We start from the raw sequence: 27,128 nt of genomic DNA, 5'->3' as shown, positions 1-27,128 counted from the left end.
CACTCCACGCGTTCGCGCGTCGCTCTTTGGTATCGATGTTTCCAAAAGCTCGAACATCTTCCATACAAATCTAGCCATCACCCACACACCTTTCCATCGAGCCCAAACATGCAGGGCCGACTCCCTCAGATGGTGAGTGCGGGGAGAACGCTGGGCGTCAATGGCGCAGGCTGGAATCGCGAGGACGCAAGCTGACACATTGAGCAGCAACCCACCGTGGTCCTCCTTCGGGGTACGTATAGCGTAATGCAGCGGCGTGTGGCGAGGCGAGGCTGCGAGCGCAAGGAAGGAGGCAAGGAACACTAGCTGACCCAGACCAGAGGGCACCGACACGTCGCAGGGCACGCCGCAGCTGCTCTCCAACATCTCGGCCTGTCTCGCCGTCGCGCAGACTATCTCGTCGACGCTCGGCCCCCGCGGCATGGACAAGCTCATTGTCGACGGCCGTGGCCAGGCTACCATCTCCAGTGCGTAGAGTTGCCTGTGGTGGACCGCCCAACTCACACGCGCAGACGACGGCGCTACCCTCCTCAAGCTCCTCGACATTGTGCACCCCGCCGCACGGACACTCGTTGATATTGCGCGTGCTCAGGACGCCGAGGTCGGCGACGGTACCACGAGTGTGGTGCTCTTGTGCGTAGCTTAACGATAGGGTGCTAGTAGCTGACACGCCCAGGGCCGCCGAGATCCTCAAGGAGGTCAAGCCGTTCATCGAGGAGGGTGTCGGAGTTCACGTTATCATCAAGGGACTGCGCGAGGCGAGGAATCTGGCCATCAAGAAGATCAACGAAATAGCCGTTACGATCAAGAAGGACGACCCCAAGGAGTTCCGCAACCTGTTGCTCAAGTGCGCGTCAACATCCATGTCGTCCAAGCTCATCCACTCGCAAATGCCCTTCTTCTCCAACATGGTTGTCGACGCCGTGCTGTCGCTCGACCAGGACGACCTCGACGAGTCGCTCATCGGTGTCAAGAAGGTTCCTGGTGGTGGCATGCAGGACTCGCTTCTTGTCCGCGGTGTTGCGTTCAAGAAGACGTTCTCGTACGCCGGTTTCGAGCAGCAGCCCAAGTCGTTCAAGAACCCCAAGATCTTGTGCTTGAACGTCGAGCTCGAGCTCAAGGCCGAGAAGGACAACGCCGAGGTCCGCGTCAACGAGGTGTCCGAGTACCAGGCTATTGTCGACGCCGAGTGGACCATCATCTACCGCAAGCTCGAGGCCATTGTCGCTACCGGCGCCAAGGTTGTGCTCTCCAAGCTCCCCATCGGTGACCTCGCCACCCAGTACTTTGCCGACCGCGATATTTTCTGCGCCGGCCGTGTCGCTGGTGACGACCTGAAGCGTGTTGTGCAGGCTGTTGGTGGTTCGATCCAGTCGACGACGTCGGACATTGAGCCCAAGCACCTGGGCCAGTGTGGCAAGTTTGAGGAGCGCCAGATTGGTGGCGAGCGCTTCAACATCTTCGAGGAGTGCCCCCAGGCCAAGACGTGCACGCTCATCCTCCGTGGTGGTGCCGAGCAGTTCATTGCCGAGGTTGAGCGTTCGCTGCACGACTCGATCATGATCGTCAAGCGTGCGATCAAGAACAACTCGGTTGTTGCTGGTGGTGGTGCCTGCGAGATGGAGATCTCCAAGTACCTGAGGACCTACTCGCGCACGATCATGGGCAAGCAGCAGCTGATTGTCGGCGCTGTGGCCAAGGCGCTCGAGATTATCCCCCGCCAGATCTGCGACAACGCCGGCCTGGACGCGACCGACGTGCTCAACCGCCTTCGCATGAGCCACGCACAGGGCGAGACGTGGGCCGGTGTCGACGTCGACTCTGACTCTGGTGTCGCCGACAACATGAAGCGATTCGTCTGGGAGCCTGCGCTCGTCAAGACGAACGCGCTGTCGTCGGCTGTTGAGGCCGCGACGCTCATCCTGTCGGTCGACGAGACGGTGCGCAACCCCCAGAGCGAGGCGCAGCAGGCTGGCCCGGCCATGCCTCAGGGTGCGGCCCAGCGTGCCATCCGTGGCCGTCCTGGAAGGAGGTAAAAGCGGTCAGGTGTGTCGCCATTACCGCGGCGGAGGGCGGCGGAGGCCGAGGTGCCTGCCCTCTTCGTGTAGAGTAGCATATGCATTGCAGTTAGTCACGTCACGGAGCACACCGAGCTGGAGGCGAGGTACGCGTGTGTTGGGGATGTCTGGCACGAGCGGGCTTCTCAATCTTATTTCATGCGCGTCTACTCATCGGCGTCTACAAATCGGCCACCACGCCGGCGGGGGGAGGGGGGAACGAAACAGTGAACCCCGTCACCTGCTTAAAGTCCTTGATCCACTGCGCGACGCGGGGCAGCTCGGCATGCTCCCACACGAGCGCATTCAGCGCGGGGTTGACCTGGCTGGAGAAGTAGTAGCTGGCCACGACGTTATCCGCGTGGGTCGGCACGTCGCCGAGCAAGAACCGTCCCTCGCTCGCAGCGAGGTACAGCTCGACGACGCGCAGGACCTGGCGCGCGGCCGCCGCCTGCGCCTTAACCTTGTCGGCGTCCTTGAGGTCGGCGGTCATGCGCGCCACGGCCTCGGGGTTGAAGATGCGCTCGGTAAAGTAGCGTTCCGACTCCTCGTCGTTGTGCGCGACGAACAGGGGCGCGACGAGCGGGATGAGCGCGACGAGGAGCGCCTTGTCGGCCCACTTTTGGACGAAGCGCGCGAAGCGCCGCGCGTCGGCCGAGCCGAAGAGGTAGCGGTCCTTGGTGGCATGCTTGTCCTCGAGCTGGGGTCGTCAGCGCGCACGGGAGGGCAGAGCAGGAAAGCGTAGCGCACATATTCGGCAATCTTGAAGCTGTCCACCACGAGCGTGCCGTCGCCCGTGGCCAGCGTAGGCACCGTCACGTCCGGCCCCGCGGCCGCGAGCGTCGGCTTGATCTGCGCAAAGGCGAGCGGGACGCGCTCATACGGGATGCCGAGGAGCCTGCGGCGTCAGTCTGCGGCGTGGGCTAGAAGAGGCGCCGAACGCACGCAAGGTCCAGCTTGCTCCGGAGCACGAAGAAGCTGTGGCTTGTCTGCTCCTCGCGCCTGTCGACGTGCGCGACGAGCTCGTACAGCTTGTACGCTGGTGCAGAGGCGGTCATTGTGCTGTGCTGGGGGTGGATGTGGCAGAGACACAAACGACGCTCTCCCTCGCACGCAGGGTTTATCACCCACCTGCTTGCCGTGCCGCCGGCTGGCCGAAGCGGGCAAGCCGCCGCCCCCCCTGCCCCGTCCGCAAAACAGTCACCGCGTCCACTACAGTCATTCGCGTCCACGCCATCGCGCCCCCGCCGCTCGCTGACAAAGCTCGGAAGTGCTCCGCCGCGGCCAAATGCGACGGTGCCGGTATCGCGACCGGCTTCTTCTGGTGGAGGTGGACACACCATCACAGCTTGACGTCACTGATACCCGGGCGACATCCGGCGCCATGCATGTGTTTTCTATGAGCCACTCCTAACCAACACCTCGCTACGTCCGCCTAGGCCACGCCTGCGGCGTGTCGGCCATGTCAAACTCGAGCACGGCGCCGTCCTTGATCTGCGCGTGGCTGATCTCGACGCTCCACCACGGCTCGCCGTCAATCTTGAGGCCCTTGACGTACTTCTTGCCGCTGGACGCGCCGACGGCCACCACCGCAAGCGGGCGGCGCGCACCGGGAAGCTTGACGCTCTGGCGGTCGAAGAACGGCGAGCCAATCACGTACTTGCCCGACGCGGGGTCGACGGGGTAGAAGCCGAGCGCCGAGAAGACGTACCACGCCGACATCTGGCCACAGTCTTCGTTCTGTGTGGGGTTAGTGGACGGCAAAGGGTAAGGGTTGTGGACGCGACTTACGCCAGAGAGTCCACCGGCAGTGTGGTTGTACTCGCTGCTGCCGAGCGACGTGACCCACTCCTGCGCCTTGTGCGGCTGCGACGAGAACGCGTAGAGGTAGGGCTGCGGGGGTTAGCGCAGGTTACAGAGATAGCACTCAGCTCGCTGCGCCAGCTCGCCCACTGCCCAACTCACAATGTGGTGGCTCGGCTCGTTCGTGTGCAGGTTGTGGCCGCCCGCAAAGTGCCTGTCCATAAAGTCGATAAACTTGGCATCGCCGCCCATGAGCTCGATGAGGCCGGGCACGTCGTGCATCACGTTGAGCGAGTACGCCCAGTGGTCGCCCTCGGTCCAGCCCGTCTTGTCACCGGCCCAGCTGCCGTCGGCGTTACGCGCCTCCATGAAGCCCGTGTCCTTGTTCCAGAGGTGGGCGTAGTTCTTGGCGCGGGCCTCGAGCTGCTCGGCCGTCTTGTCGTCGCCGACGGTGCGCGCGACGATCGCCGCGGCGTGGTCGTCGTACGCGTAGTCGAGGGAGCGAGAGCCCGACTCAGAGTGCAGGTCGGCAGCGACCCAGCCGTTCTTCAGGTACTCGGTCAGACCGGCGCGCACCTCCTGCGGAGTGCCCTCCTGCCTGTCGTAGAAAACGAGCTCGGTGTCCTTGTCGGGAGGGGTGAATGCGTCCTTGCGGACCGCCTCCCATGCCAGGTCGTAGTCGAAGCCCTTGACACCGACACGCATCGCCTGGGCAATGATCGAGTCGGCGTGAGTGCCAACTGGGTGGTGTATCAGCGGCATGAACAGAGTCTCGACGGCTTGTGCCGTGCTCGGCTACGCCTCGCACTCCACTCACCCATGATGTTGGTCTCGACAATGTTCTTCCACATCGGAAGCCATCCGCCCTGCTTGTAGTCCTGGAGCATGCTGTTGATCATGCCGGGGATACGCTCAGGCGCGAGAAGGTTCTGCCATGCGGTCGTGGCGCGGAACGTGTCCCAGATCGAGTAGCCCGAGTAGCTCTCGCCCTCAAGGACGGCGTCGGCGTAGCCAGAGTAGTAGGTCCACTTGGGCTCGGCAGCGGTACCGGCGTTCTCAGACACCTCGTACGGGTACACCAGGGTGTGCGCGATGCCAGTGTACAGGACAGTAAGGTTACGCTCCGTCGCGCCACCGAGGCGGTAGGCGTCGAGCTTGGCCACCCACTCGGTGCGGGTCTTCTCCGAGGTCTGCGCGAGGGTCTGGGTCGAAGGAATCTCGAGGTCGAGGTTACGGCGGGCCTGCTCGACCGAGATGAACGACACACCGACGCGGACGTCGACAGCGCGCGTGCCTGCCGCAAAGGTGGCCCACGAGGAGAGCTCGGTGCCTTCGCCAGCGAGCGAAGACTGGAGCTTGCCCTGGCGCGAGATGCCTCCAGAGACAAGGGGCTCAGAGAAGCGCGCGACAAAGTAGCCCTTGAAGTTCTTGGCTGGCAGCTCCTCGCCAACAAGCACCTTGCTGCGGGGGTGAGCTGTCGTCCCACGGCGTTCAACTCACTCCTGGCGCTCGTCGTTCCAGCCGTAGATCTCGTTACGCTCCAGGTCAACAGTGACGCTGCCGGTGGGCAGGTACTCGAGGTTGGGGCGGGGGTATCCGTCAGCCGAGAGCTGGCGCGTGAAGACGGTCTTGCGGGCGGCGTCGATAACCACGAAGGGAGCGGCCGCACCCTTGGGCGTGAACGTGAACTTCAGGTGGCCAGCGCGCGAGGCTACGAAGGTCAGCCGCCGCTCTGACACCACTTGGGGCCGGACTCACTCGCAGCAAGCTCGGCGTTGATGGAGCCGTCGGCACCCTTCAGCCCGACAGAGTAGTAGTTCGGGCTGGCGTACTCGTCGCGCTTGTCAAACGAAAGGCCACGCGCGTCAAAGTCCGTGACGACCTCGCCGAGACCAGTCGCGATCTGCACCGGGCCGCTCTCGCCCATCCACACCGCCGGCTGGTGCGTGCCGATGAAGCCGTGCACCTTGGTGTCGGTCTGATTGTACGGGCACATCGAGACGTAGTTGCGGCGCGTCTGCGCCGTCCAGCGCGTCATGGCGAAGGGCGGGGCGACCGAGGGGATCATGCCGCCGGACAGGTCGGGCTCGGGGCTGTGGTGTGAGCGGAGTTCGTTCGTGTCGCCAGACCCCCTCCTGCCCCCTCCATCCATCTTCCCCCTCACAGTCTCCCCCCAACTCACCCGCCATTACCAAGGTTGACGTTGACGTATCTCAGCGCGTCGCTCTCAGGCTTCAAAAACTCCTTGCCGGCACGGCGCGAGCGCCCGTCCGCAAAGTCGACATGGCCGACGGCCGTCGAGCCAAAGCTCTCGACACCGAACAGCGCAAGCCGGTCCTCGGCATGCGCGCGCACCTTGCTCCAGGTGTCGGTGAACGCGTCCGCGTGCCTCGTGACGAGGAAGACGGACACGCCGACCAGGAGGACATTGAGCGCGATCGCGAGCGGGTTGGGGCCGGCCTTGCGCTGCGCGCTGCGGGCGGCGGCAGGCGCTGCTGCCTTTGGCGCCTTGGGCGCGTTGGTTTTCGACATGGTTGTGAGGGCGATGGGGGGGAGGAGGGGTGTGCCCGGTCGAGCGAGTCGAGCTTTACTTGGCTGCAAAGAGGGCAGGCAGCAAGGGTATCATCTCTCTGTCCACGGCTTGTCGGTCCGCGGTCCGGGTTGTGAAATCGCAATCACCAATGTGGAGCCGGCATTCCCGTTCATGTGGAGGTCGGCCCGATATCGGACTTGGATCGGGGGATGGGGCATGTGTCAACAATGACTGCGAGTGTGTCATGTACGTTGGTAGCTTGCGTGCAGCGTCAAGATACAGGTGCATCTCAGGCGCGCGGTGGATCTGGACTAAATGTAGCTCTGTTATCAGTTGGTGAAGCAAGCATCGAGTTAATGAGATAACAGCCTGCACATCGCGCTCAGTAAAGCTAGCTGTCCGTGTGTTCGTCATCGAAGCATGGCGCTGCCTCAAACACACCGACGCTCACTGCTCACCACACTTCGCTGTTCACACATGACATAACTTCACTTCACTTGACACACACCCGCACATCCTCAGAACCAGCCTCGTCCGATAGTATCACTACTCCTCCCGCCTCATGCCGTGGGCCCGATCGAGTCGACGGCGAGCTGGCGGCGCCGGCGGGGCTCGCTCATTGGCAGCAGCAGCGGTTCCAGCCCTTGGCGCAACCCGAGGTGCTGTAACCGTAGTAGTGGTACTTGGGGCCGTAGTACGCGCAGTACTTCTCGCACGAGGCGGGCGACCAGCTGCCCCAGCACTTGGAGGGGTAGAGGCAGGCGCGGTCGACGAGCTCGCCGTCGCGGGCGGGGAGGTCGGCAACGACGGGGTCGACCTTGGCCTCGCGGTCGGCGAGCTCGAGGGTAGCGTCGCGCTCAACCTCGGTGGGAGCGGCGAGGGCGGCGGCAGCGAAGAAGAGAGAGGCGAGGACGGTGAACTTCATTGTTGTGCTTGGTTCGGTGCGAGGTGTTGGTTGGGTGCGAGCGAGTTGGTTGAGTGGTGCGAGGCGAGGCGAGGTGCTTGCTTGATGTCGAGAACGCTGTCCATGCCTGCCCTTTTATCCTCAGAGAAAGCCTCCAGTGACTGTATGCCACCCCTTTCAATCGGCACCCATCTGGCTTGGCATCTGGCGCCCTCGAGCCCCAGTTGCCGGATCAATGTCCCGAACCCACGCCCCGCGCCCAAGCGCTGCTCGGGAAAGCTCACCGTCCCGAGCTGTTGGGGAATGGGCACCGCCAAGACGGACGCCGGAGGAGGGGTGGAGGGCGTGCTGTGTTTATCTGTTCGGCGGGCAGGCAGGCGCATAGTACCCTCCCTTCTTGGCTCTCCAGATCAAGCCCGGGATGGGAAGCGTTAGGCCGGGCGTATCGTGCCCCGCCTCGGCAGTGGCGGTTTCAGCCCTTATCAATGCACAGCTGGGCTGGGTGTGCGTTTGGTGGCACGTTCCGAGCGGCAAGCGGGTGCAAGGCGCCTCATTCGTGGCAGTGATATGGAGCACACTGTCGGTGCAGGGGCATGGAGGGACCCGGAAATCGTGATCTCGCAGCCGGAACGAACACCGCTGACATTGTTCGAACACCGCAGGGCGGGTGTCACTGTAGCCCTCGTCGCTCGACTGCTGCTGTGTGCGCCCCAAATCTAGGAGAATCATCCTGCATACAGCCCATTGAGGCACTGCAAACATTCACATCGACCCCCTACTTGCAGCAGCAGCGCTTCTGGAGCCACGGGCAGCCAGCCGAGCTCATGAGCTGGAACCGGCGGCCATAGCGCGCGCAGTACTTCTCACAGCCTCCGAGGTTGATAGGGAAGCGGACCGACCAGTTGATAGCGCACTTACTGGGCCAGAGGCACGCCCGGTCGGTGAGCTCGTGCGTCGCGTCGCGCTCAGTCATATCGTTGGGCGTGGTTGCCGGTGCGCCTAGGGCCGAGACGGCGAGGAGGAGCGGCGCGAGGATGGCGAGCTTCATTGGGGGCGTTGGTTGGCTTGGTCGGTGGTTCGTTTGGATACCTGAGTGGGGTGCTGCCCTCTGCCTTTATATCTCCAAACTTCCCCCCCACGCCAAGTCGTAGAACACCGGATCGAACGAGCCGGCTCTGACTCACCTCCAACGAGGGCCTCGTGACCGCCCTCACGGGCTTCCTCCCCTCCTCCCCACGTCTGAGAGGGCCAAGCAGAGGAGTGCTGGTGAAAGAGACTCGGCGCGGAATAGTAGGTGGGCGAGTCACAGATTTGGAGTTCGGGATGAGAGTTGGGTTCGGCGTGCCTGTGGCCGTCCGTCCTTGGCAGTTACATTCAATGTGGGCAGGGGGTAATTGCGCTCCGTCAGAACGCGTCTCCATTGCACCTCTTGAGGACACCGAGTCTGTCAGGCGCTCCGCTCCGCGCGGTAGGAACGGTGTCAGGTTGGGCGCGGAGAGGAGAATGCTCCGTGTCCGCAGGCCACGCTTGGGCCGGAACACGCGCCACCCACAATACCGTCACATCACAGCACCTCGCTACGTGCAGCAACAGCGCGTCGACCCCGCCCACCCCTTCTCGGTGTACGCGTACCCCGCCTCGAACTTGGCGCACCACCACACGCACGTGCGGCACCACGCGCACCCGCGGTCCCAGGTGAAGTTGAACTCGGAGGGGTAGGCGCAGACGGCTGGCTCGCCGTCGGTGTCGTCGGCCGCGTCGCGGGGGAAGAGAGCGCGCTTGCACTTGCTGAGCGCGGCGTCGGTGAGGACAGAAGAAGAAGCGAGTTCGGAGTCGGTGGGGGACACGTGGGCAACCGCGTCGGTGGGCGGCGGGGGCACTGCGAGGCTGGAGGCGAGGAAGGCGAGTGCGAGGATATGAGGCTTCATCGGCGCGTTGATGTTGCTTGGGTTGCGTTGAAGGAGAGGAAACGGCTCGCCTTGCTGTCTTGTCCCATCGCAAGAGACGGAAAGTCTGTCATGTTGACAGCAGTTCAGCGACGACGACGTGTGGCTGCGTTCATTGCCCGCGCCGCGCCCCAGTACACATTGCCCGCTTCGCCCTCGCCGTGGTCCTTCTCACGTCGTACCAGCGCCCGGGGGGTGTCAAGTTGGTATCTTTCTACACTTCCCATACACGACAGATGCTATTGTGTGCTGGGGTGCGCGCCCCGCTCGTACAATTGCTAGGCCGCCACCTTCGGTGTTTTGGAACCTCGGGCACACTCATAACCAACCGACCGACTGCGACTTCCATCCTGTTCTCGAGAATTCTCTCTACACCGTTGGTGAAACGGTATCATGCGTCGTTGCCATTCAGCTACGTCGACGCGGCAGGGGTTCGACTCCCTTACGGTGTAAAAGAAAAGCGAATGCATCGAGGAATCGTCTTTTTCTGATTGGGAGCGAGTGGCGGGGCGAGTGCGAAGGAAGGGTCTAAAAATCCTGATGTGGCGTTTAGGTATAGCGGAGCGCCGTGCGGTGGATCTGGTAATGGTTTTACGAGTCGCATGTCAGTGCGCTGAAGGCGGACGGAGAGGTATTGCATTCAAAGAGCGAGTGCAAGAGTGAATGAACCGCGGTGGATGGAAACAGATCATATCGAAAACAACAAATCAAAAAATCCACCTACTGCCACTGATCCCCTGTGGATTTATCAGGGTTTAGCGGGATTTAATTTATTTCGGCACACCCCAGTCCCTCATGCCTATTCCAAATCTTCACCCACATCTGCATCCCGGAGTTCTGGAACGTCACGGGAGCCAAGCACGCCGGAACGGGGAGATAAACTCGGTCGTCAAGATAACGGGCGTGTGACGTCGCCGTCCGCGGGCAACTGTGCCCGTCAAGGAGGCAGCATTCCCACCGACACCTGCTTCGGGACGCAGTTACATCTCATCATCTCCTTCGTTTGGTACAGGCATCACTTGTGGTAGCAGCAGCAGGAGACCTTGTACGGCGGGAGGAAGCCGCACGGCTGGATCTGGCCAAACGTGAGCCCCTTGGCCGCGCACAGCTGGGTGCAGGCCGCGGTGCCGCCGAGCTCGGGGATGCACTTCGGCAGCCAGGTGCACTGATCGATGCCGGGAAGGAGGGGCTCCGGGTCCGCGGCTGGGGCGGGTGCCGCGAGCGCGATGGTCGCGAGGAAGAGGGTGGCGAGGGCGAGCTTCATGCTGTGTTTGCGCGGTGGTGGTTTGTTGTGTTGTGAGCCGCCCGCCAGCTCGGCTCTCACTTATATGCCTCGACGAGCGAGAGTCATCATCTCACGGACTACGGCCACCTGTGCCCAACTGCATGGGCGCCAGCTGCGCCGACGGCGGCACGACGAGCCCGACGGCGCGACTATACTTCAGCTGCATACGTCGCGGCCATGCCCCGATCGTCGGTGCCGGGAGGCCTTCTCTCTCATCAACGGCGTCGGGTGCCCGGCCCACCAGTCTAAGCTCGGTGCACTCGCACTCCCTCGACTTCAGACGCCGATGCATATCTCCTACCTGCTCACTTAGCGTAACAGCAGCACCGCGCCCTCGACATGCCAGGCAGGCGGCCACCGCACGCCACGAGGGCCCAAAAGGTGAGCCCCTTCTCGGAGCAGAATGGCTCGCACTCTTCCTCTCCGAAGACGCGGTACACGCATGCGTCCCCGAAGAAGACGCACTTGGCCGGCGGCTTCGGCACGATGGTGTTGGTGGCCGGCTTGGGGGTGTCGTCGAGATCCTTCGGCGGGTCGGGGATGGGCCGGATCACTGCCGCCTCGGGGGCGGGGATGGAGAGGGCCATGGTGGCGAGCAGCAGGGCAGTGAGTGCGAGCTTCATGTTGTATGGGTTTTCAGTGTCCAGTGGGGGATACGCATGGGTTCCCAGCTCAGTTTTTGTAGGCGGGCAGCGGGCATTGGGGCCACTACACGGACACTCGCCCAGCGACGACGCGGAGTTGCACTTCCCGCTAGACGACGAGCTAGACTGGCAACGGCGGTTCATGGCAATACAACAGTTGCCGCCCGATCGCAATCATGCATCTGCCGAGTGTGTATGTGACCGAACCTCGTCTTCAGAGCGTGGACTGCTGCCTGCCGACGGGTGGCTCCGCTTCTCCGCCTAGTATGCCACTCCTCCCCCGCCATTGACAGTGCTCACCCCCGCCAAACAACAGCACTTGGCGCTAAACCGTATCGGCGCGAACCCACACGGCAGCAATAGCGAGTTGGCGAAGCCCTTCTCTTTACAGAGGCGCTGGCACGCAAAGTCGGGCCAGGGGCCGACACATTTCGGAGAGGAGTACTTGCACGGCCCGATCGGGAGGTTGGGCGGAAGGGGTGTGACGGCCTTGCTGTCGTCGGCTGGGGTCGGCGCCGCGAGGGTTGCCGTGGTGGCGGCGAGGAGGGCGATGATGGTGCCGAGCTTCATTGCGGGTCGGTGATGCGGTGCGGGGTTGGGTGTGAAACCGGCTGGTTAAGTACTTGTTCTGAGGTGCCACAAGGCACTCACTTCCAAGAAGGGGGTATGCTCAAAGTGCCCGTGCGGAGCATCATGGGAACATGATTCATCCGTCTCATCTCCGTTGAAATGAGCCAGTCGAGTTGTGCGTCCGCTCACTATGTTCGCGCCACTACCGACAACAGCACTTGGCCGCGAAGCGAATCGGCGCATAGCCACACGTCTGGAGACGCGCCAGTCGGAGGCCCTGGTCCGCGCAGAGCTTGTCGCAGCGCGACGGGAAGACGCAGCTCGTCGTGTGCTTGCACGGGAAGAAGAGGTCGGGGCTGGGCCGCGGCAGCGCAGAGGCAAGGGTGAGGTCGGTGTTGGCGGGCGATGGGGCGGCGAGCGCCGTGGCGAGGAGAGTGGTGACAGTGGCGAGGGCTAGCTTCATTGTGGCGTGTCGTTGTTCGTGCGTGCGTCCTCTGTTCAGTTCAGTTCTTAAATCGTCGTCCGCTGGGCAAGGTGCCACAAGGCACAATGCCAAGCCATGGCCATGTCCAATGCCCGCCGTCCCACCGTCCGCGACAACCTTGTGCATACCACTGCTCCCTACTCTACACGTTCGCCTGCGTCGGCTGCACAACATGCCACCTGGTCTCGAGCTCGCACACCCCGTCGCCGCACTGCACCCAGGTATCGATCGGCGGCTGGCCCTCTGGCGGCGCGCCGAGGCCGGGGTCGCGTCGCGCGGGGGCGGGCGTCGCGCGCGCCTTGAGCTTGACGTCTGGGAGGGGCGGCTCGCACGGCCCGGGGCCGCAGGTGACCCAGGTATCGATTGGCGGCTGGGCGCCGTACGTCTCGTCTGCGGGCGGGTGGCGCGCCGGCGCTGCTGTGGCCGAGGTCGCGAGCAGCGTGATCGCGAGGGCGAGGAGGGTGGCCTTCATTGTTGTGCTGTGAGTGGGTGATGCGGCGGTGGAAACGTGAGTTGCATAGCGAGCGGGCTGATGAAACGACAACTACACAAGTGCCTCGCTGGGCGCCGAAAGAAAGTGTCCGTGTCGTCTCCGCCGCTCTCCGCCTCGGTGCCCCGCCTAACCCCGCTTCTGGCAGCAGCACCGCGCCTTACCCGCTGCACACCCCGTCGTGGTGCGCACGAAGATGCTCGGCTTGCCGGGGACGAAGCAGAACTGGCGGCAGTATTCGGTTGACCATTGCGCGCATGCGGACGTCTTGGTGCATGCGCGGGGCTGGAGGCCGTCGCGCGCGTCGAGGTCAAGGTCTTCGGGGGTCGGGGCGGCGAGCGTCACGGCGAAGAGGGCGAGGGCGAGGGTCGCGAGCTTCATTGTTGGTTGAAGTGAGGTGCTGATCAGAGTCGTCGAGGATTGGGCGTCTTTATAGCATCCATGGGTCGCCTCGTTCAAAGTCTTGCCCACCTCGCTGCAATCTCGGGACGCAAGTGCCCGTGTCGCTCACTCTCGATTGTGGCCATGTCACATGTCAGTCGCCACAGCACCGCCTACCTCAACCCCGCTCAGGTGCCTTCGGCAGCCTCCCTCTCGTGATACTGTGATGCATCAATCATGCTATGCTGCGCAGGTGCGTCCGCTCCATGCGGCTATGCTCGTACCCTCGTCCCTCATCCCTCGTCATGTCTGTCTCTCTCATACACATTCTAGTCGCGGCGTACAATCTTGGCGTAGCTCGGCGGCTGGCGCGTCGAAGGCGGGCCGATGCTCACGCCCTTGATGTTGAGCGCGGCGATACGCGCCTCGATCACCTCGTCCGTTACCACCTCGGCTAGGGGCGTGTGCGTCGGCGCCGGGGCGGGAGCGGGCGACACACGCGCCGTACGCGCCGGCGCGCTGGGATCGTACAGCGCCGGCGTGCGCGCGCTGGGGATGCGCCGAGGAAAGTCGGGGTCGGCCTCCACATCGACGTGCACGACCGGTGCGACTGGCGTCGACGCCTTGGGCGAGATCGGGTTCGGAAACAGCGATATTGTTGGTGCCGCGTGTGGCGTCAGCGGCGACTGAGGCTGCGGCGTCGGCTCGGGCACGACGTGCGGGTGGGGCTGACGAGCCGCACCGTTCCACGCGCTCGCTGACGGTCTCATCTTGACCTTCTCAACCTGCATCGGCTCGGCAGCGTTGGTCGCTGACCCGCGGTTTAGCGGCGGAAAGTCTGCGGTGCTGGCGTCCGAGTGCCCCGATGGTGGTAAGGGCGATGGGTGGTATGGCACATTGTTGGCCGCCCAGTCTGGACGCTGAGGGAGGGGGTGCTGGCCGGGTAACGGTTGCGTGATCTGGATCGACGATGCTCGGCGGGACGAGCGAGACGATGTAGTGGAGGCCTGAGAGTTAGTTGACCTGACCAGGACGGAACAACTTACCGGACTCTGGCGGCCGTTGCGCCTGCCTTCGGCAGCGTTGCCCACACCTGGTGCGACTGTCGCCGACGATGACGCCACCTTGACGGCCTTTTGACGGTAGCCATACACTGGTGCCTGCCCGCCAACAGGGTACATGGCGCCTAACCTGACGCTGCTGGCTGCGCTGCGTGTGCTGGTCGTCGACCCGCGCGAGTGTGGGCGCGAGTTCATATCCTGGTACGAGCGCGACGAGATGGACGACGACGTCGAGCTGAGTGGATGCCTGTCGTGGCGCATCGGCGTCGGCTGGACCAGTGTCGGGCCAGGCTGAGGCTGAGGGTGGGGGTAGGTGGGCGCGTAGGGCATGCCTTGAGGAATCATCGGCATCATGTTGGATGGGGGCGGTGGCATGCCCATGTCTGGTGGGTACCATCCCTGCGGCATCATCATGCCTGGCATCTGCCCTCCGCCCATCATCCCTGGTGGTGGGCCAGGCTGCATCGGCGGTGGCTGCTGCCAACCTTGAGGGTAGCCGCCGATCTGCATCTGCGCGCCGTATGCCTGCTGCGGCATGTGCTGGTAGGGCGGCATGTAGACGCGTCCGTCGTTTGGTGGATAGCCCATGCCCTGCGGCATGTAACCCTGGTATGGCCCGCCTTGCATCGGGGCGTACCCGTACGGCGCGTTCTGGGGAATCGGAATGCCTTGAGCAAGTCCTGGGTTCCCTTGGTTGTCGCCCGGAGGATACAGCGAAGGGTAGACGTACTCCATGTCTGGGGGATATGCCCTCCTGGGCATCATGTCCATGTCGTCCTCCTCGTCTCCGAAACGCGAGTGCTGCCTTGAACGAGGGAAGCCGCTCGCAGACGTCGACGACGCGGCATCGTCCTCTAGCCCCTCGCCAATGATCCGCTTCCGCGCGAGCGCATAGGCCAGCGTCCGCTCCTCGAGCGTCTTGCCGCGCGGGCCGGACGACTCGGTTCCGTTGTCTTCTCCCGAAACCGACGTGGCCCGTGACGAGTTCTCCGTCTCGCCTGCGCTCGGCGTCGCGCGCTGCATGATGCGGAACTGCGTCTGGGGTGCAGTCGCCTCGGGCACGAGGCCGGCAATCTTCAACGTCAAACTGGGATGTCAGCGGCTGTTCACATGCTTGGTCCTAGCCACTCACGACTTCTCCTCTAGTGCTCCCAGCACGCCGACCACCATGGACCCCTCGACACCAGGCACCACGCGCAGGCCGTACCACTCGGCGAGCTTGTACGTCAACATGCGCTGGTACTTGCTGATGGCGGTCACGTCGATGCGCTTGGACGGGCCGAGCGAGTCCATGAGCGACGTGGAGGCCGACGCCTGGCTGGTCGGCACTCTGGAGGTGATCTCGCCGCGCGCTACGCGGCCAATGAACGCCTCAAACTCCTTGCCGAGCATGAGCACGAACAATCTGTCCTTTGCCGACAGGGCCTTCTTGATCTCCTCCTCGGCATGCAGCGAGCCAAAGCCGAGCTCGGCCTTTGGCGCCGCGACGGTCGGGACGGCCGTGCCGAGCGGGGGCAGGCCGGGGGGAATGCTCGTGGTCGAGATGGTAGTGGGGTTCGGCGAGGTCATTGCGCTGTTTGACGGCGCGAGCGAGTCGGTAACGCTCGGCGGGGACGTGGGGCTAAAGTCAGCGCGTGGTCACCCACCCCGACAACCTACCCATTCGAGACGGTGAGCGCGGGGCTCGGCGAGCGGACGTCGCGCTCCGCATCGTCGGAGTGATCGGCGTCCGCGTCCGCGTCCACGTTCACGTCCGTGTCAGCTGGCTCGTTGTCGGCCGACACGCTCCCCGACGGCGGTGGGGCCACGGCGTCGTCGAGGGCGAGCGCTGAGAACGGCGTCTGGAGGGGCATGGCGCCTAGCCTGGGCGTGAGGTGGTTCTGGGGCGATACGCTCTGTCCCGACACTGAGGGTGTGTGCGTGTGTGCGTGGAGTGCGTGACGAGTAGAGAAGAGGGTGGAGAGTGAGTGATGGGACGGGACAATGAAGGCAGTTACCGCGGCGAGCGACAGACAGCGCGTCAGCTATGCTTCGTTCGCACACTCGGTCTCGTCCTGGGCGAGGTCACTCACTTGCTGGCGCAGTCGTCATAATGGCGGGAACAGGAGCGGCGCGGGTACGCCGGGCTCGCTCGCTCACTTGCTCGCTCGTGCAGCGGAGCGCGGGTGAGCGATGGGCGGGTGGGGTGCGCGTGCGTGCTCGGCGTCGATGGGATGTACGCGCGTACAAGTGACGGCGGCTGGATGAGTGTGTGTGTGGTGCGTGCGTGCACGCGCCGGTGCGAAAGGAGTAGTGTAGTGGTGGTGGGTGGTGGGTGGACCGAAGGCGTGGTGACGCCGGCGGCGGCGGCGGCGGCGGCGGTGCACGCGGCGGGTGCTTCCGTGTCAGCTAGCGGCGGCGGCGGCGCGCAGAGTCGGGTGGGCGGGGGGGTATGCTGCGTGCGGCTGCGCAGTCGCTAGTGCCGATGCAGTGATGTTGTTGATGTTTGTCAAGTGGAGAGAGAGAGAGTTACGAAGTTAAAGGCTCCCCGCGGCGTGTCCAGCCAGCCAGCACGTACTTCGGTGACCAAGACGACCCAGACACGACGAGGTCACTGAAATCGGACGACAAGTGGAGGCACAAAGGAAGCCCATCAATCCCAACGGCCAACTCTACTCGGCCACCCGCGCACCACCACACCGTGTCACACGGCCTCGGCGACGACGACAACGTTGGCCACGGCCACGGTGCATACTGGCCACTCATACACACGCACATGCACACGCACATGCACTGTATCGCATCGACAAGACACTTGTCAGGCTACATGGGTGACGACGGGCTCGGACGACTGGGCCGAAATGGACCGCAGCCTGGATCGGTGCAATCTGGCCGGGGGTGGCCGCAGCACCCCTCTCGTCATTGTACAAAATGGCAACAAACATTATAAGCCGGAACAATCTACCTTACTCCACGCCCCCCCCCCCATCACTACGCCCGTAAAGACCTCGTGCGGCGAGCCATCCGAGGCCGCGCCTGGCTAGGCTGCTGCACTGGCTGGGCATTCTCCTTGTCCGCCAACTCGGCCGAAGCCGACGCAGAGTTGAAGACTCCGCTGGGCAACGAAAACGTCGCTTCTGCTGCGCTGCGGGATCGTGCAAACGTCCTCGCCTTGGTAGCTGCGACTGCGCCCGCCTTGGGCACCGCCTTTACACGCACGCGCGGCTTGACTGCCGAGGTTCCAACGACCCCAAAGACATCTGGATCTGATGGACAGTTGTTGACGTTGGCGGTGGCCTCGAATAAGTTACCACGCCCAGGTGCTGCGGTGACGCCGGTCGGCGATGGCGGCGGCTCGATCCTCGTCTTCTTCTTGGTGACCTTGACTGACGTGGCCGCATTCTGACGCTTGCTCGGTGAGACGGGGGTAGGCGGGGCGGTCGCAGGGGTCCGAGCGACCGAAGACCTTGGCGTTGGAGGGGCGGATGATAACGGAGACGAGCCATCGGGGGAACGAGGTGAGGTCCGCCGGGGCGATGGTGGGCGCGAGGGCCCTGGGGACGACAAGGACGAAGACACAAAGGTCGCTGCTGACGCAGGAGACGAGGGGCACTCTTGGGACGCAGGCGGAGTCGGTAACTGGTACGGTTCCAAGACGACCTCGGGGATGTCTGACGGGTCAGCAACGGTCTCTGCCAGTGTGACTCACACTTCGGCTTGGCCTTGGCCTTCCCCTTCGCAATCGATTTATGCACGACCTCGCCGTCGAGGACCGTCTGGATCTCCCAGTCCTGCGGGCGGACCTTCTTCCAGTCCTCCTCAACACGCTCAACCCAGGAATCCGTATCGCCCTCGACATGGTAATCGATGACGCCGTCCCACTCCTTGCTGGGTGCTGTGGCGTTGACAAAGACCACGACGCCCTTCTTCTCGTGCACCGTTTTGGCAAAGTCCTTGACGAGGCGCTTCAGCCCGTGGACCTTGAGCGACGTGCCCATGATGAGCAGCACGTCGGGGCCGCGGCGCATGTCGTGAGCCTGCAGCGCGCCAATCTCGTCGCCGAGCGGGTGCGGCTCATCGTACAGCACAATCGCGGGGCGGAGTGTTCCGACCGACGTGGCCCTCGCCGAACGATTCAGGCGCTCCATGCCTTTAGGTCAGCTCTGCCGGTGCAAACTAGCCCACTTACACCTCTCCTGGCATGCCGGACAGTCTGGCGCTTCGCCCTCGCGGAACATCTCGACATAGTCGAGGCGCGCCTCATAGTCGGCAAAGCAGAGAACGCAGCGCACGCGCCCCAGATCGCCGTGAAGCTCGACGTTTCGTGTGCCGTTCTTTTTCAGCCCGTTGCCCCGCCCGCCCGACTCGATGCCCATCCGCCGCTCGAACCCATCCACGTTCTGCGTGTAGCTCCGCAGCAGCTTGCCCTTTGTCTCGAGGCGCTGGATGAAGTGGTGCGTCCGCGTGGGCTGTGCGGCCTGGCATGCAAGCGACAGCTCGGCGATAAAGGTGTAGAAGATGGACGTGGTGGCTGGGTTGTTGAACAGGCCCGACGAGAACAGCTCCTTGCCGGATACAAAGGCGTCGGGGTACTTGTCCTTGACCATGGCGTACAGTCCGTCGGCGGAGCGGAAGTCCTAGCGGCCGGTTAGTGGTTGGTTGGTGGGCGAGCTGGGTTGGGGAGGGAAGGCGGCAACGGCGGCGGCGGCGGCGGTTGGTGGGCGCCGGCGTCCGTCGCCCCACCTTGCCTTCCCTGCCTTCCCTCTTCGCTCGCATCGACTCACCGGGATGCCAGAACTGCAGCTGATGCCCGCACCCGACACGACGATGACCTTCTTCGCCTTGGCCACCTTGATGTTCACATCGGCGAGGACACGGCGCTTGGGAAAGTCGTCGGCGTTGACACCGGAGAGGAGGTGCCGGAGCGGTAGGGTCGTTATTGTCATGATTGTGAGCTCGGGTGTTTGTCGCGGCGGGGGAGGGGGAAGGAGGAGGGGGAGTCGAGTCGAGGCCGCTCGCAAGACTCAAAGATTGCAGTGCAGCAGCGCAATGGTCAAGAGTGGATGGAAGTGACGGTTGTTGTGGGAGATGAGGAACAAGTGCAAGAAGTACTGAGTGAAGGCTGGTCGCTTTGGCTGGGTGCGATGTTGTGGGCGTCAGAGTTGGGTGTGCGCACTGGCACCCCCCTTCTGTTTCCCTGTTGACATCCTGAAATCAAACGCGTACAAATAGGGGGGGCTATTTCACCCACCCACTTATGCACCCTTCAGGTGGCTGCAGTCGTGTTTGGTGGCTTGGGTGCTAACAAGGCACATAAACCTAGCACGCGTCGTGCATCAGTGCGTCGAGGCGAGGCGCGACTTGGCACTATACAACAATGCATGTCTAAGAAAGCTACAACGAATGCAACTGGGTAGTGTGTCTCACTCACCCAGACCCAAACTCCAAGTCCTCGACCGGGTTGACCCACGGTCGCTGCTCGGGTCCCAAGACGCCGTCCGCACCCTCCGGCGGCACCACATCAGGTGGACCGAGCGCCATCACCCGCTCCTTCTCCTGAGCCACTTCCTCAAAGAAGGCCTTCTCGCGATCAAACGGAAGCTCTGCGTTGTAGCCAGACGACTTGGTCAGGTACTCCTTGTCGATCGGCTTGCGGTTGAAGATTGCGTCGTTCATCCGCGTGGGGTTCTCGCGGTTCTCGCGCAGCCCCTTGTTCTTGAGCTGCCGCATCGTCCTTCCCGGGAAGTAGGCCTTCATGAGCGAGTAGTTCTCGCCAGTCTCTCTCAGCACCTGGGATGTTAGCTTTAAAGAGACTCAGACAAGCTACTTACACTGAAGAACAGCTCCGTCTCCTCCACTGTCCAGCGATCGTTGGCCACCTTCTTGCCCCACGTCGCAGCATTGACAAACTGCGTGTCCGTGTCGATGATTTCAACCTCACGCCCAAACGCGCCGCTGCCCTCGAGAATGTTGCGGCGGTCCTGAGCCTTGCGGTTCACGATCTGGGTCGCATAGTCGTCCATGTTGGTGTCGACCCACTCGCCGTTTTCGTCCAAGTAACCGCCAGTCGTTTCGGCGTACTGGAGACCAGAGAAGTCGGGAGCGTCGTCGTCGTCCTCGACAGGCAGCTGGAAGTCCTCGAGCACCTCGCCCATCTCCTCGAGCTCCTCCAAGTCATCGTCCTTGCTGTTCGTGTTCCGAAACCCGAGGCCTTCCGGGTCGTCATCGGGGTCGTACGGCGCGGGCTCAGGTGCGCCTGCTGCTCCATTCTCAGGCTCATCCACCTCGATCGGGTCCAGGCGCAGCGGCGCAACACGTTCCGCAGCGACGGGTGATCCAGGTGGGGTAAGGCGATCAGGCTCAACCTCGTAGTCCTCATCTGAGTCGACCGAGTCGTCGGAGACCGCGTCGTCGGGATTCTGTCCACGCTTGCGCGCGTCGGCACGGCGTAGCTGGCGCTTGGCATTCTTAATCTGCCGCGCCTTGCGACGGACAATCTGTCGACGCTTCCACGTCGCCTCGGCCTTCTCCACCCGCTCCTTGCGCTTGCGCTCCTCCTCCCCACGCTGAAACTCGTGCAGCTTGATGGTACGTGCAGACACGCGGCCTTGAGACACGAGCGTCGTAGCAAGGTCCTTCATGGTCATGACTGTCGGGTTGACCTCGATGCCGACCATTTCGTCAGCCTGCACGCCATCGAGTTCGGGGTGCGACAGTTGAGGCTTGTTCCGGTTGGCAGCGAGGCGGCGGTCGCCGGCGGTACCTGCACGACCACGCGACGCATAGGCTGCGCCGCGAGCCCTGGGATCGGCAGTCGACGGGCCACCGTTCGCCTCGTCTTCTTCTCCGTCATTCTCATCCGCGGCAGCCTTGCGGGCCTTGGCCTTGCCCGCCCCGCGGCGGGGTCGCTTGGCCGGTGCCGTTGAACCCTCAGCCTCGTCCGTTTCCAGTGCAGCCCTCGCGGCGCGGCGCTTCGCACGCGAGTCCTCAGTGATACTCGCAACCGCAGCGGCGGCTAATGACGCCGCGTCGGGTGCCTCGGGAACCGGGGACGCCGGTCCAGGTGACAACGGTGCAACAACGGCCGGCGGCTCGTCGTTGAACGTCGATGGTGGGGGCGACGACGCAGGCGCGACGGTGGGCGGGAGGAAGGAATCCTGTGACGAAACAGCAGGCGGCAAGCTGCTAGAAGCGATTGTTGGCGGCAGGCTGGATGCTACGCTTGGCGGGGCCCAAGTACTCTGGGTGGGCGTAGGCTCAGGCTTCTGCGTCTGGGAGAACTCGAACTCGGTCGATTGCGTAGGTGGCAGAGAAGCACGCGGAACCGAGGGGCGCTCCGATCCCGCACGACTCTTCTCCTTTGCTGCTGCTGCGGCGGCGGTCACGAGCGTTGGCTTGGGCTTTGGCTTGGATGGTGTTGCGGTGATGCCGCGTTTGAGGGGTGCTGGGGGCTTGCGGACAGGTGCGGCAGTGGGTGCAGCCGACGTGCGTGCGGGTGCGGGCACCGGTGGTGGTGCAGCCTCAGTAACTGGGGCGACGGATGGGGGCTCGTCGGTAGGAGCGACAGCCGGTACGGGAGGAAGGTCTGGCACGACGGCAGGCGCGACGACCGGGGGCGCGGCAGCAGCAACGGGAGGAGGTGCGCTGATGGTCGGCGGGACGGCCGGTGGCGTGTCAACAGCAGTAGGCGGAGCAGCTGGCTCCTCGTCCGTCTTCTCCTGCGACGGGGCAGGGGGCTTGGCTGGTGGCTTCGGCGCCGGAGCACCAGGTCTCGCCGCCGGTGGGCGAGCTGCCGCGCCCGCCGTGCCCGGCACTGGTGGTCGACGAGGACCGCCGGCACCAGGCTTGACGGGCTTGGATGGCTTGAAGTTTCCCTTTCCGGCTGGGAAGACGTCAGCGTGTCGAACGGCCGTCGCAACTCACGTAGACGCAGAGCCATGCTGCTGCTGGTAGTTTAGTGAACGCAACTTGAATCTCAAGTCGAGTTGTCTTCCTCCACCTTTTGTTGTGAAACCTGAAGTTAGGTGGCGAACACCACGTGGCAACCGGCCAACTGCCACTGGGTCCTAAACCCGCAAGCGCCGGGGCCGATTTGCTCCCGCCCGTGCTCTGTACGGTGAGAGCCTCGCTCGCTGCCTCGGAGCTCGCTGCTGCTGCAGTCGCGGCCATCACGACGTATCACAGCGAGTTCGTTGCATAGCATACACACCACTCACGCACGATGCTCCGCGCTCTCCGCCCCCTCGCCCGGCAGACCGCCGTGCCCCGCGCACTCCCCGCCGCCCGCCGGTGGGCCACGACCGTCAACGGCGAGGAGCACCACTCGCCCTCCGAGGTCGCGCCGCCTCCGCCTCCCGGTGTCCCCGTCGACCCCCAGCGTGCGTCGCGGCGGCAGCGTCGGCGTCGGTCTGAGCTGCAGACACGACGACCGCTGGCCTGTAGACAGATCAAGTACTGACCCCACAGTCAACGGCTACCCCCAGCTTCCTTACGTCTCGCTCCAGACCCGCGAGCCCTTCGGATGGTGGGACATCCAGGAGAGGAAGAACTTCAACGAGCTTGTGGGTGTCGATCGGCTGCGCGGCTGGCTGGCAGAGAGGATGGCGCTGGAGGAGGGATTGAGGGAGGTCGATGGAGGGAGAGCAGGACATGGAGGCGGCGGAGGAAGGACGAGGAGGGAGGGAGCTGGAGGAGGACGACGGCGAAGCCACGCCTGCCGCGCCGCACAACGCCAAGTGCCCTGCTAACACCCCCAGGTCCACGAGGAGGAGGACGTCCTCGGCATGTGGGGACCCGACGTGCACAAGATCTCTCCCGGCCGCGCACTCGCCCAGATCGGCATCGCCGCGTCGCTGATCGCAGCGTTTGGATACCTCATCTACCAGACGGCGCCAGAGAGCCCCGTCGCCCGCCGCGAGTACCCATACGACGGGCTGAGCAAGGAGCTCGGCGGATGGTCCAAGGCGCGCGTCGAGGAGCCAGAGGTTGACGAGTAGACATGGTGATGGACGGACGACGGGAAGACAGACCAACAAGCATATGCACTAAAATGACTATCTCATGGTCAAGGTGAATGCTACATGCTAATGCTAACAATGGGTTCGGTCTACTTGCGCCGGCGTGGGCGCACCTCGCTCGCCGACGACTCGGTCTCCGAGGTAGCGGCTGCGGCGGGTGCACGCTTCCGACGCTGCTTCGGCGCCTTGTGCTGGGGCTCGTCGCCGTCCTCCGTGTCCTCCGTGGCGTCGACTGTCTTCCGCTTTGCAGTGACTCTGGCTTCACTCTTCCGCTTCCCGACACCTTTGCCCGCCGGATCCTCCTCGTCAACGCCGGCGAGCATCTCGCCCCACCCGTCAGGCTGCTGACCCTGGGCTCTCGCCTCGGCCTCACGGAACTCCTTGATGACCGACAAGAGGCGCTTACTGACGTTGGCTGTCGTGCGGCGCCGGGGTGCAAAGCTCGCGCCAGTCCCCGCTCCGTGGTCGAAGAATGGCAGCAGCGTGCCCTGCTTCGGCACACCGCCGCGGCCGCGCTTGGCGATGCGCTGCACGATGGGAGTGAGTTCGTCGTCCACCTTGGAGATGGACCACGACAGTTCCTCGTGCAGGAAGCTGGCAGGTGAGCGACGCTCTGGACATGCCACCTACGTTCGAAGCGACGCCAGGCGCGGAAAGCCCCAGTGGAACGGCTCGTCAGACTCGTCAGCCGTGGGGTAGAGATACGCCTCGCGAACGTGCATGTTCGGCCAGTCAGCTGTCAACTGGATCGAGCTTGCAAAGCGCTTCTTCTGGTCTTGTTAGCCACAGCCTCACAACCCACTCACAAAGCTCCGCTTCCACTTGGTATCCGCTTCAACTGGCAAATCCGTTCCAACCTGCACCTTCAACCACCACTCCTTGAACTTCTGCAGTCCGTTCGGGCCGGGAAAGTTGGCGAGGAGTTCGAGTGCGAGTACAGGTCCTACACCAGGCAGGCCTAATGTGTAATCGCTTCCAAGGAGGTAGGCGAGCGAGATGAGGCGCTCGCGAGTCAGGCTGAGCTCGCGCTCGACATCGGTCGCGAGGAAGCACTCGGCAAACTTGGCGTCGTTGAAGATGTTCTTGAAGCACTGCGTCCCGCCGAACAAGAACACGTCCGAGTCATCCGTGATAATGCCGTCCACGAGACCGAGCTCGGCCAGCTTGGCGCACTGCGCCTCGGCTTCCATTGGCGCAGTGATGTACGGGATGCCAAAGTGACGCAGGAGGGTCTGGATCTGCACGATCATGGCCTGCGTAATCTCGTCCGAGTCGCGCATGGCGGCTTTGGTGGCCACGTTGAGTGCTCTGATCTCGTCGTCGAGCTCGTTGCGCACGTCGTTGAGATCGCGGTTCTGGATCGAGGCGAGGAACCGGGCGTAATCGTCCTCCTCGACCACCATGTCCTCCGGGTGCATTTCATCCTCGTCCTCTGCTTCGGGCTCAGAGCCGGCAGACTGCATCGACTGCATCGACGTGTCGACCAGCGTGCCCAGCGAGCTGTCCACGTGCTTGATGCGGCGAACAGGTGACGGTGACCTCGACCATGGGATGGGCTCGTCGTCCTCGTCCTCATCACGGTCGCGTCTACGAGCCGGCTCGTTGAGCTGAGTGGGCTCGTCGTTCCAGTCGCTGCCACCCTCGTCGTCAGCGGCTTCGCTTGGGGCGAATGACCTTGCTGGGGATGGTGATGGCGCGCCACGTCCTCGTCTCAGGCCGGGAAATGGCGAGTCGGCCAGGTCGACTGGCTCCTCGGCTGCGGGCTCGTCCGCCTCGGGCACGAGGGTAGGCGGAGGACTTGGCGATGACGATGCGACGGCCGGAATGACGGTGTGTGATAGCTTGGACGGGACGATCGGTATCGAGTCGCGACGGACCGTAGTCTTCAGCGGGGGCTTTGGACGTGAAGGCTGAGGAGACAACGTTGGCCTGCGCAGCAGAGCTGGTGCAGGGGCCGATGAAATTGATGCGACCTCCTCAAACTCGTCCTCCTCAGAGTCGTCATCTACCACTTGAGCCGGCTCAGATGACGCGGCGCTTTCAATTGCAGCTACTTCTGGCGTGCCGCCACGAATGCTCTCCTCCACCAGAGCACTAAGTTTCTGCGGGTCGTTCTTCGGCACTGAGGCAGCCTGTGCCGGAGGTCCACCCGTGACCTCGACAACATCCTCGTCCTCGTCGCTGTCTTCGATCGGCACTGGTGTGTGGGACGAGGAGCCAGCAATTGGCGTCGTGTTCCCCGATGGGACGAGCGAGACCTCCTCAAAGTCGTCAGAGCCGTCACTGTCCGGCTCTGCAAGAGGAGGGACTTTGGGCTGTGCCGCTTCGCGCCTGCTTAGTGCTAGTGCGCGCGCGAGGACCGCGTCTGGCTCCTCCTCGTCCGAACCCAGCTCTTCCTGCTGCAACGCCAGAGCGAGCGCTTCGTCATTCGCTGTCGGCACGATGTCCTCGTCGCCCATGTCGAAGAGCGGCTCGGCGCCAGCTGCTCGGGGCTTGCCGAACGCCTTCACGACATCGTCCTCCGGCTTGGCTGACGGTCCAGGCTGGTAGCGGTTGACGATGGCCTGCAGTATCTCTCTCCTCCGGTGCTGTCGCAGGTCGTCATCCACGGGAGGCTTGACCCTGTTCGTCAGCTTCACCTCGACCGGCGACTCACTCTTCAATGTCACTGTCCTCGCTCTCACTCCCACTCTCGTATTCGCTGTCATCATCGCCCTTCAGCCCCTTGCTCTCCGGCTCGAGCACAATGGGCTTCTCTTTCGTCCCCTCGCGAATGCCGAGTGCCCAGCCACCGCCGTCCTGCTCGCCGCGCTTGACGAGCACATACTCGCGATTGCGCTCCGCCGCGACGCGCACAGGGATAGTTAAGTGCGCCTTTCCGACCATATCCGTCACAGTCAAGAGCTGCTGCGTGAGGGCATTGCGCTGGGCCACGCCGCGAATCTGGGCCCGGGAAAAGTCAAGCGCCGTCGGCGCGCCGCGGAGCATGTCCTGCAGGCGCTGGTGACTCTGCTGCCTGGACCGCAGACGCAGGTCTCCAATGATCTCGTACTGCACCTCGGTGGGCAGGGCACGGAACTCGGCCGACTCGACGTCAATGTCCTCGGGGTTTAGGTCCTCGATGAACTGCTGTAGTTCTGCCTCGGTGGCCAGACGCGCGTCGGGCTTGTCGTCTGTCGAGAACTGCGGGATGTCGGCATCGGGGAGATAGTATCTGTCGTGCTTCTTCATCTTCTTGCGGCGCTGCTCCATGTTCTCCTCGCCGTCAGCAGGCTTCCTGGGAGCCGCCGTCTTTGGTCGCGAGGACGAGGTTGTGCCTTCCAGTTCGTCGAGATAGGTGACGTTCTCTGGCATCTCCTCGCCTCCGTCGTCGTCCCATGTCGACCTTGCTACAATTCGAGCGGAACGGGTTTGCTCGGCCCTGGGGAATGAGTTGCTGCCAACAAAACAAACGCCAACTCACTCGTGAGCCACGCGAAGGGCTTCGCGCCTCAACTGCGCCTGCAGCAGCTTCTCAGCCATCTTGGCATGGTTGACAGCCGCGCCAGCCTTTTTCCGCTTCCTCTCGGCCTGATGGGTTAGACAACGTCCCTAAGAAAACCCACAATGGTGCTCCGCTTAAGAACTGGTGCGCCCCCATCGAACACGAACACCGGCTTGATACCATGGAAGAGGAGCTTGTTTATCCGCCGCAAGAAGCCTACTCCATCAGAGCGCGCCCGCAACACCTACGCACCTAGAACATGGGCATTGACGAGGACACGCCCGTCCTTATCTCGCATCGTTGATTGGAACTGGACGTCAGTGACGCATCACCCTCGCGTGACCCACTTGATACAGCCATATCGAACTGTCGATAGCGAGCCGTTTGCCCTCAAGACTCTCGATCTGAACGGGGCGCGCGACGGGGTTGAGCAGCGACCACAGGCCCTTGACACCCATGTTGGAGGTGTCGGTGGGCGAGTAGGCTGTTG

At 63.5% G+C, this 27,128-nt stretch overlaps 13 protein-coding genes and 1 non-coding gene across 14 annotated transcripts; 3 read left to right on the top strand and 11 right to left on the bottom strand.

The window, feature by feature from the left end:
* The first annotated feature begins 69 nt into the window (after positions 1-69).
* On the top strand, positions 70-2,136 carry cct7 (putative T-complex protein 1 subunit eta). The gene is made up of 5 exons (XM_062770169.1): positions 70-132; positions 208-232; positions 321-467; positions 513-633; positions 677-2,136. Exons 1-5 carry the CDS (start codon positions 109-111, stop codon positions 2,034-2,036), a joined length of 1,677 nt encoding a protein of 558 aa, XP_062626153.1. The 5' UTR covers positions 70-108; the 3' UTR covers positions 2,037-2,136.
* Positions 2,137-2,238: 102 nt separating this feature from the next.
* LOC62_03G003632 (uncharacterized protein) lies at positions 2,239-3,115 on the bottom strand (the record flags this gene model as incomplete). Its single annotated transcript, XM_062770168.1, has 3 exons — positions 2,239-2,757; positions 2,808-2,955; positions 3,003-3,115. The coding sequence occupies 3 exons, from the start codon at positions 3,113-3,115 to the stop codon at positions 2,239-2,241; spliced, it is 780 nt and encodes a 259-aa protein (XP_062626152.1).
* A 330-nt stretch (positions 3,116-3,445) lies between these two features.
* Rv0584 (putative glycosidase) lies at positions 3,446-6,392 on the bottom strand (the record flags this gene model as incomplete). Its single annotated transcript, XM_062770167.1, has 7 exons — positions 3,446-3,797; positions 3,849-3,950; positions 4,023-4,600; positions 4,678-5,321; positions 5,361-5,571; positions 5,619-5,995; positions 6,043-6,392. The coding sequence occupies 7 exons, from the start codon at positions 6,390-6,392 to the stop codon at positions 3,483-3,485; spliced, it is 2,577 nt and encodes an 858-aa protein (XP_062626151.1). The 3' UTR covers positions 3,446-3,482.
* Positions 6,393-7,009: 617 nt separating this feature from the next.
* Positions 7,010-7,318, bottom strand: LOC62_03G003630 (uncharacterized protein; the record flags this gene model as incomplete). The annotated part of the gene is made up of 1 exon (XM_062770166.1): positions 7,010-7,318. The coding sequence occupies one exon, from the start codon at positions 7,316-7,318 to the stop codon at positions 7,010-7,012; it is 309 nt and encodes a 102-aa protein (XP_062626150.1).
* A 754-nt stretch (positions 7,319-8,072) lies between these two features.
* LOC62_03G003629 (uncharacterized protein) lies at positions 8,073-9,225 on the bottom strand (the record flags this gene model as incomplete). Its single annotated transcript, XM_062770165.1, has 2 exons — positions 8,073-8,361; positions 8,909-9,225. 2 exons carry the CDS (start codon positions 9,223-9,225, stop codon positions 8,073-8,075), a joined length of 606 nt encoding a protein of 201 aa, XP_062626149.1.
* Positions 9,226-9,614: 389 nt separating this feature from the next.
* On the top strand, positions 9,615-9,695 carry LOC62_03G003628. The gene is given in 2 exon segments: positions 9,615-9,650; positions 9,661-9,695. It is a non-coding gene; the product is annotated as a tRNA-Gly (tRNA).
* Positions 9,696-10,258: 563 nt separating this feature from the next.
* On the bottom strand, positions 10,259-11,151 carry LOC62_03G003627 (uncharacterized protein; the record flags this gene model as incomplete). Its single annotated transcript, XM_062770164.1, has 2 exons — positions 10,259-10,508; positions 10,943-11,151. 2 exons carry the CDS (start codon positions 11,149-11,151, stop codon positions 10,259-10,261), a joined length of 459 nt encoding a protein of 152 aa, XP_062626148.1.
* A 793-nt stretch (positions 11,152-11,944) lies between these two features.
* Positions 11,945-12,205, bottom strand: LOC62_03G003626 (uncharacterized protein; the record flags this gene model as incomplete). The annotated part of the gene is made up of 1 exon (XM_062770163.1): positions 11,945-12,205. The coding sequence occupies one exon, from the start codon at positions 12,203-12,205 to the stop codon at positions 11,945-11,947; it is 261 nt and encodes an 86-aa protein (XP_062626147.1).
* A 163-nt stretch (positions 12,206-12,368) lies between these two features.
* Positions 12,369-13,097, bottom strand: LOC62_03G003625 (uncharacterized protein; the record flags this gene model as incomplete). The annotated part of the gene is made up of 2 exons (XM_062770162.1): positions 12,369-12,705; positions 12,892-13,097. The coding sequence occupies 2 exons, from the start codon at positions 13,095-13,097 to the stop codon at positions 12,369-12,371; spliced, it is 543 nt and encodes a 180-aa protein (XP_062626146.1).
* Positions 13,098-13,309: 212 nt separating this feature from the next.
* LOC62_03G003624 (uncharacterized protein) lies at positions 13,310-16,576 on the bottom strand. Its single transcript, XM_062770161.1, has 5 exons — positions 16,231-16,576; positions 15,818-16,064; positions 15,291-15,779; positions 14,144-15,245; positions 13,310-14,104 (listed from the first exon to the last, which is right to left on the bottom strand). The coding sequence occupies exons 1-5, from the start codon at positions 16,247-16,249 to the stop codon at positions 13,427-13,429; spliced, it is 2,535 nt and encodes an 844-aa protein (XP_062626145.1). The 5' UTR covers positions 16,250-16,576; the 3' UTR covers positions 13,310-13,426.
* Positions 16,577-17,119: 543 nt separating this feature from the next.
* HST3 (NAD-dependent histone deacetylase HST3) lies at positions 17,120-19,228 on the bottom strand. The gene is made up of 4 exons (XM_062770160.1): positions 18,922-19,228; positions 18,327-18,774; positions 17,847-18,287; positions 17,120-17,808 (listed from the first exon to the last, which is right to left on the bottom strand). Exons 1-4 carry the CDS (start codon positions 19,081-19,083, stop codon positions 17,129-17,131), a joined length of 1,731 nt encoding a protein of 576 aa, XP_062626144.1. The 5' UTR covers positions 19,084-19,228; the 3' UTR covers positions 17,120-17,128.
* A 288-nt stretch (positions 19,229-19,516) lies between these two features.
* bdp1 (Transcription factor TFIIIB component B'') lies at positions 19,517-22,095 on the bottom strand. Its single transcript, XM_062770159.1, has 3 exons — positions 22,061-22,095; positions 19,969-22,019; positions 19,517-19,927 (listed from the first exon to the last, which is right to left on the bottom strand). Exons 1-3 carry the CDS (start codon positions 22,074-22,076, stop codon positions 19,565-19,567), a joined length of 2,430 nt encoding a protein of 809 aa, XP_062626143.1. The 5' UTR covers positions 22,077-22,095; the 3' UTR covers positions 19,517-19,564.
* Positions 22,096-22,335: 240 nt separating this feature from the next.
* LOC62_03G003621 (uncharacterized protein) lies at positions 22,336-23,195 on the top strand. The gene is made up of 3 exons (XM_062770158.1): positions 22,336-22,515; positions 22,604-22,698; positions 22,894-23,195. Exons 1-3 carry the CDS (start codon positions 22,359-22,361, stop codon positions 23,131-23,133), a joined length of 492 nt encoding a protein of 163 aa, XP_062626142.1. The 5' UTR covers positions 22,336-22,358; the 3' UTR covers positions 23,134-23,195.
* A 48-nt stretch (positions 23,196-23,243) lies between these two features.
* On the bottom strand, positions 23,244-27,096 carry rad13 (DNA repair protein rad13; the record flags this gene model as incomplete). The annotated part of the gene is made up of 8 exons (XM_062770157.1): positions 23,244-23,748; positions 23,785-23,924; positions 23,961-25,776; positions 25,811-26,575; positions 26,618-26,724; positions 26,760-26,854; positions 26,891-26,948; positions 26,986-27,096. 8 exons carry the CDS (start codon positions 27,094-27,096, stop codon positions 23,244-23,246), a joined length of 3,597 nt encoding a protein of 1,198 aa, XP_062626141.1.
* Between the last annotated feature and the right edge of the window lie 32 nt (positions 27,097-27,128).

Source organism: Vanrija pseudolonga, chromosome 3 (genome assembly GCF_020906515.1).
Source record: "Vanrija pseudolonga chromosome 3, complete sequence".
Classification (NCBI taxonomy): Eukaryota; Fungi; Basidiomycota; class Tremellomycetes; order Trichosporonales; family Trichosporonaceae; genus Vanrija; species Vanrija pseudolonga.
Note: the sequence above shows the minus strand (reverse complement) of the source record. Positions and strands in the feature narration are given on the sequence as shown.

Coding starts and splice junctions, on each gene's coding strand:
- LOC62_03G003621 (XM_062770158.1), top strand. CDS start 22,359: ATGCTCCGCGCTCTCCGCCCCCTCGCCCGGCAGACCGCCGTGCCCCGC. Junction 22,516..22,603: donor TGTCCCCGTCGACCCCCAGC/GTGCGTCGCGGC, acceptor CTGACCCCACAG/TCAACGGCTACCCCCAGCTT. Junction 22,699..22,893: donor GGAAGAACTTCAACGAGCTT/GTGGGTGTCGAT, acceptor TAACACCCCCAG/GTCCACGAGGAGGAGGACGT.
- LOC62_03G003624 (XM_062770161.1), bottom strand. Junction 15,780..15,817: donor GCGCTCACCGTCTCGAATGG/GTAGGTTGTCGG, acceptor CGCTGACTTTAG/CCCCACGTCCCCGCCGAGCG. Junction 14,105..14,143: donor GCAACGGCCGCCAGAGTCCG/GTAAGTTGTTCC, acceptor ACTAACTCTCAG/GCCTCCACTACATCGTCTCG.
- bdp1 (XM_062770159.1), bottom strand. Junction 19,928..19,968: donor AGACGGAGCTGTTCTTCAGT/GTAAGTAGCTTG, acceptor CTAACATCCCAG/GTGCTGAGAGAGACTGGCGA.
- HST3 (XM_062770160.1), bottom strand. CDS start 19,083: ATGACAATAACGACCCTACCGCTCCGGCACCTCCTCTCCGGTGTCAAC. Junction 18,775..18,921: donor GCTGCAGTTCTGGCATCCCG/GTGAGTCGATGC, acceptor ACCGGCCGCTAG/GACTTCCGCTCCGCCGACGG. Junction 17,809..17,846: donor GGCCAAGGCCAAGCCGAAGT/GTGAGTCACACT, acceptor CTGACCCGTCAG/ACATCCCCGAGGTCGTCTTG.
- cct7 (XM_062770169.1), top strand. CDS start 109: ATGCAGGGCCGACTCCCTCAGATG. Junction 468..512: donor TGGCCAGGCTACCATCTCCA/GTGCGTAGAGTT, acceptor TCACACGCGCAG/ACGACGGCGCTACCCTCCTC. Junction 634..676: donor ACCACGAGTGTGGTGCTCTT/GTGCGTAGCTTA, acceptor TGACACGCCCAG/GGCCGCCGAGATCCTCAAGG.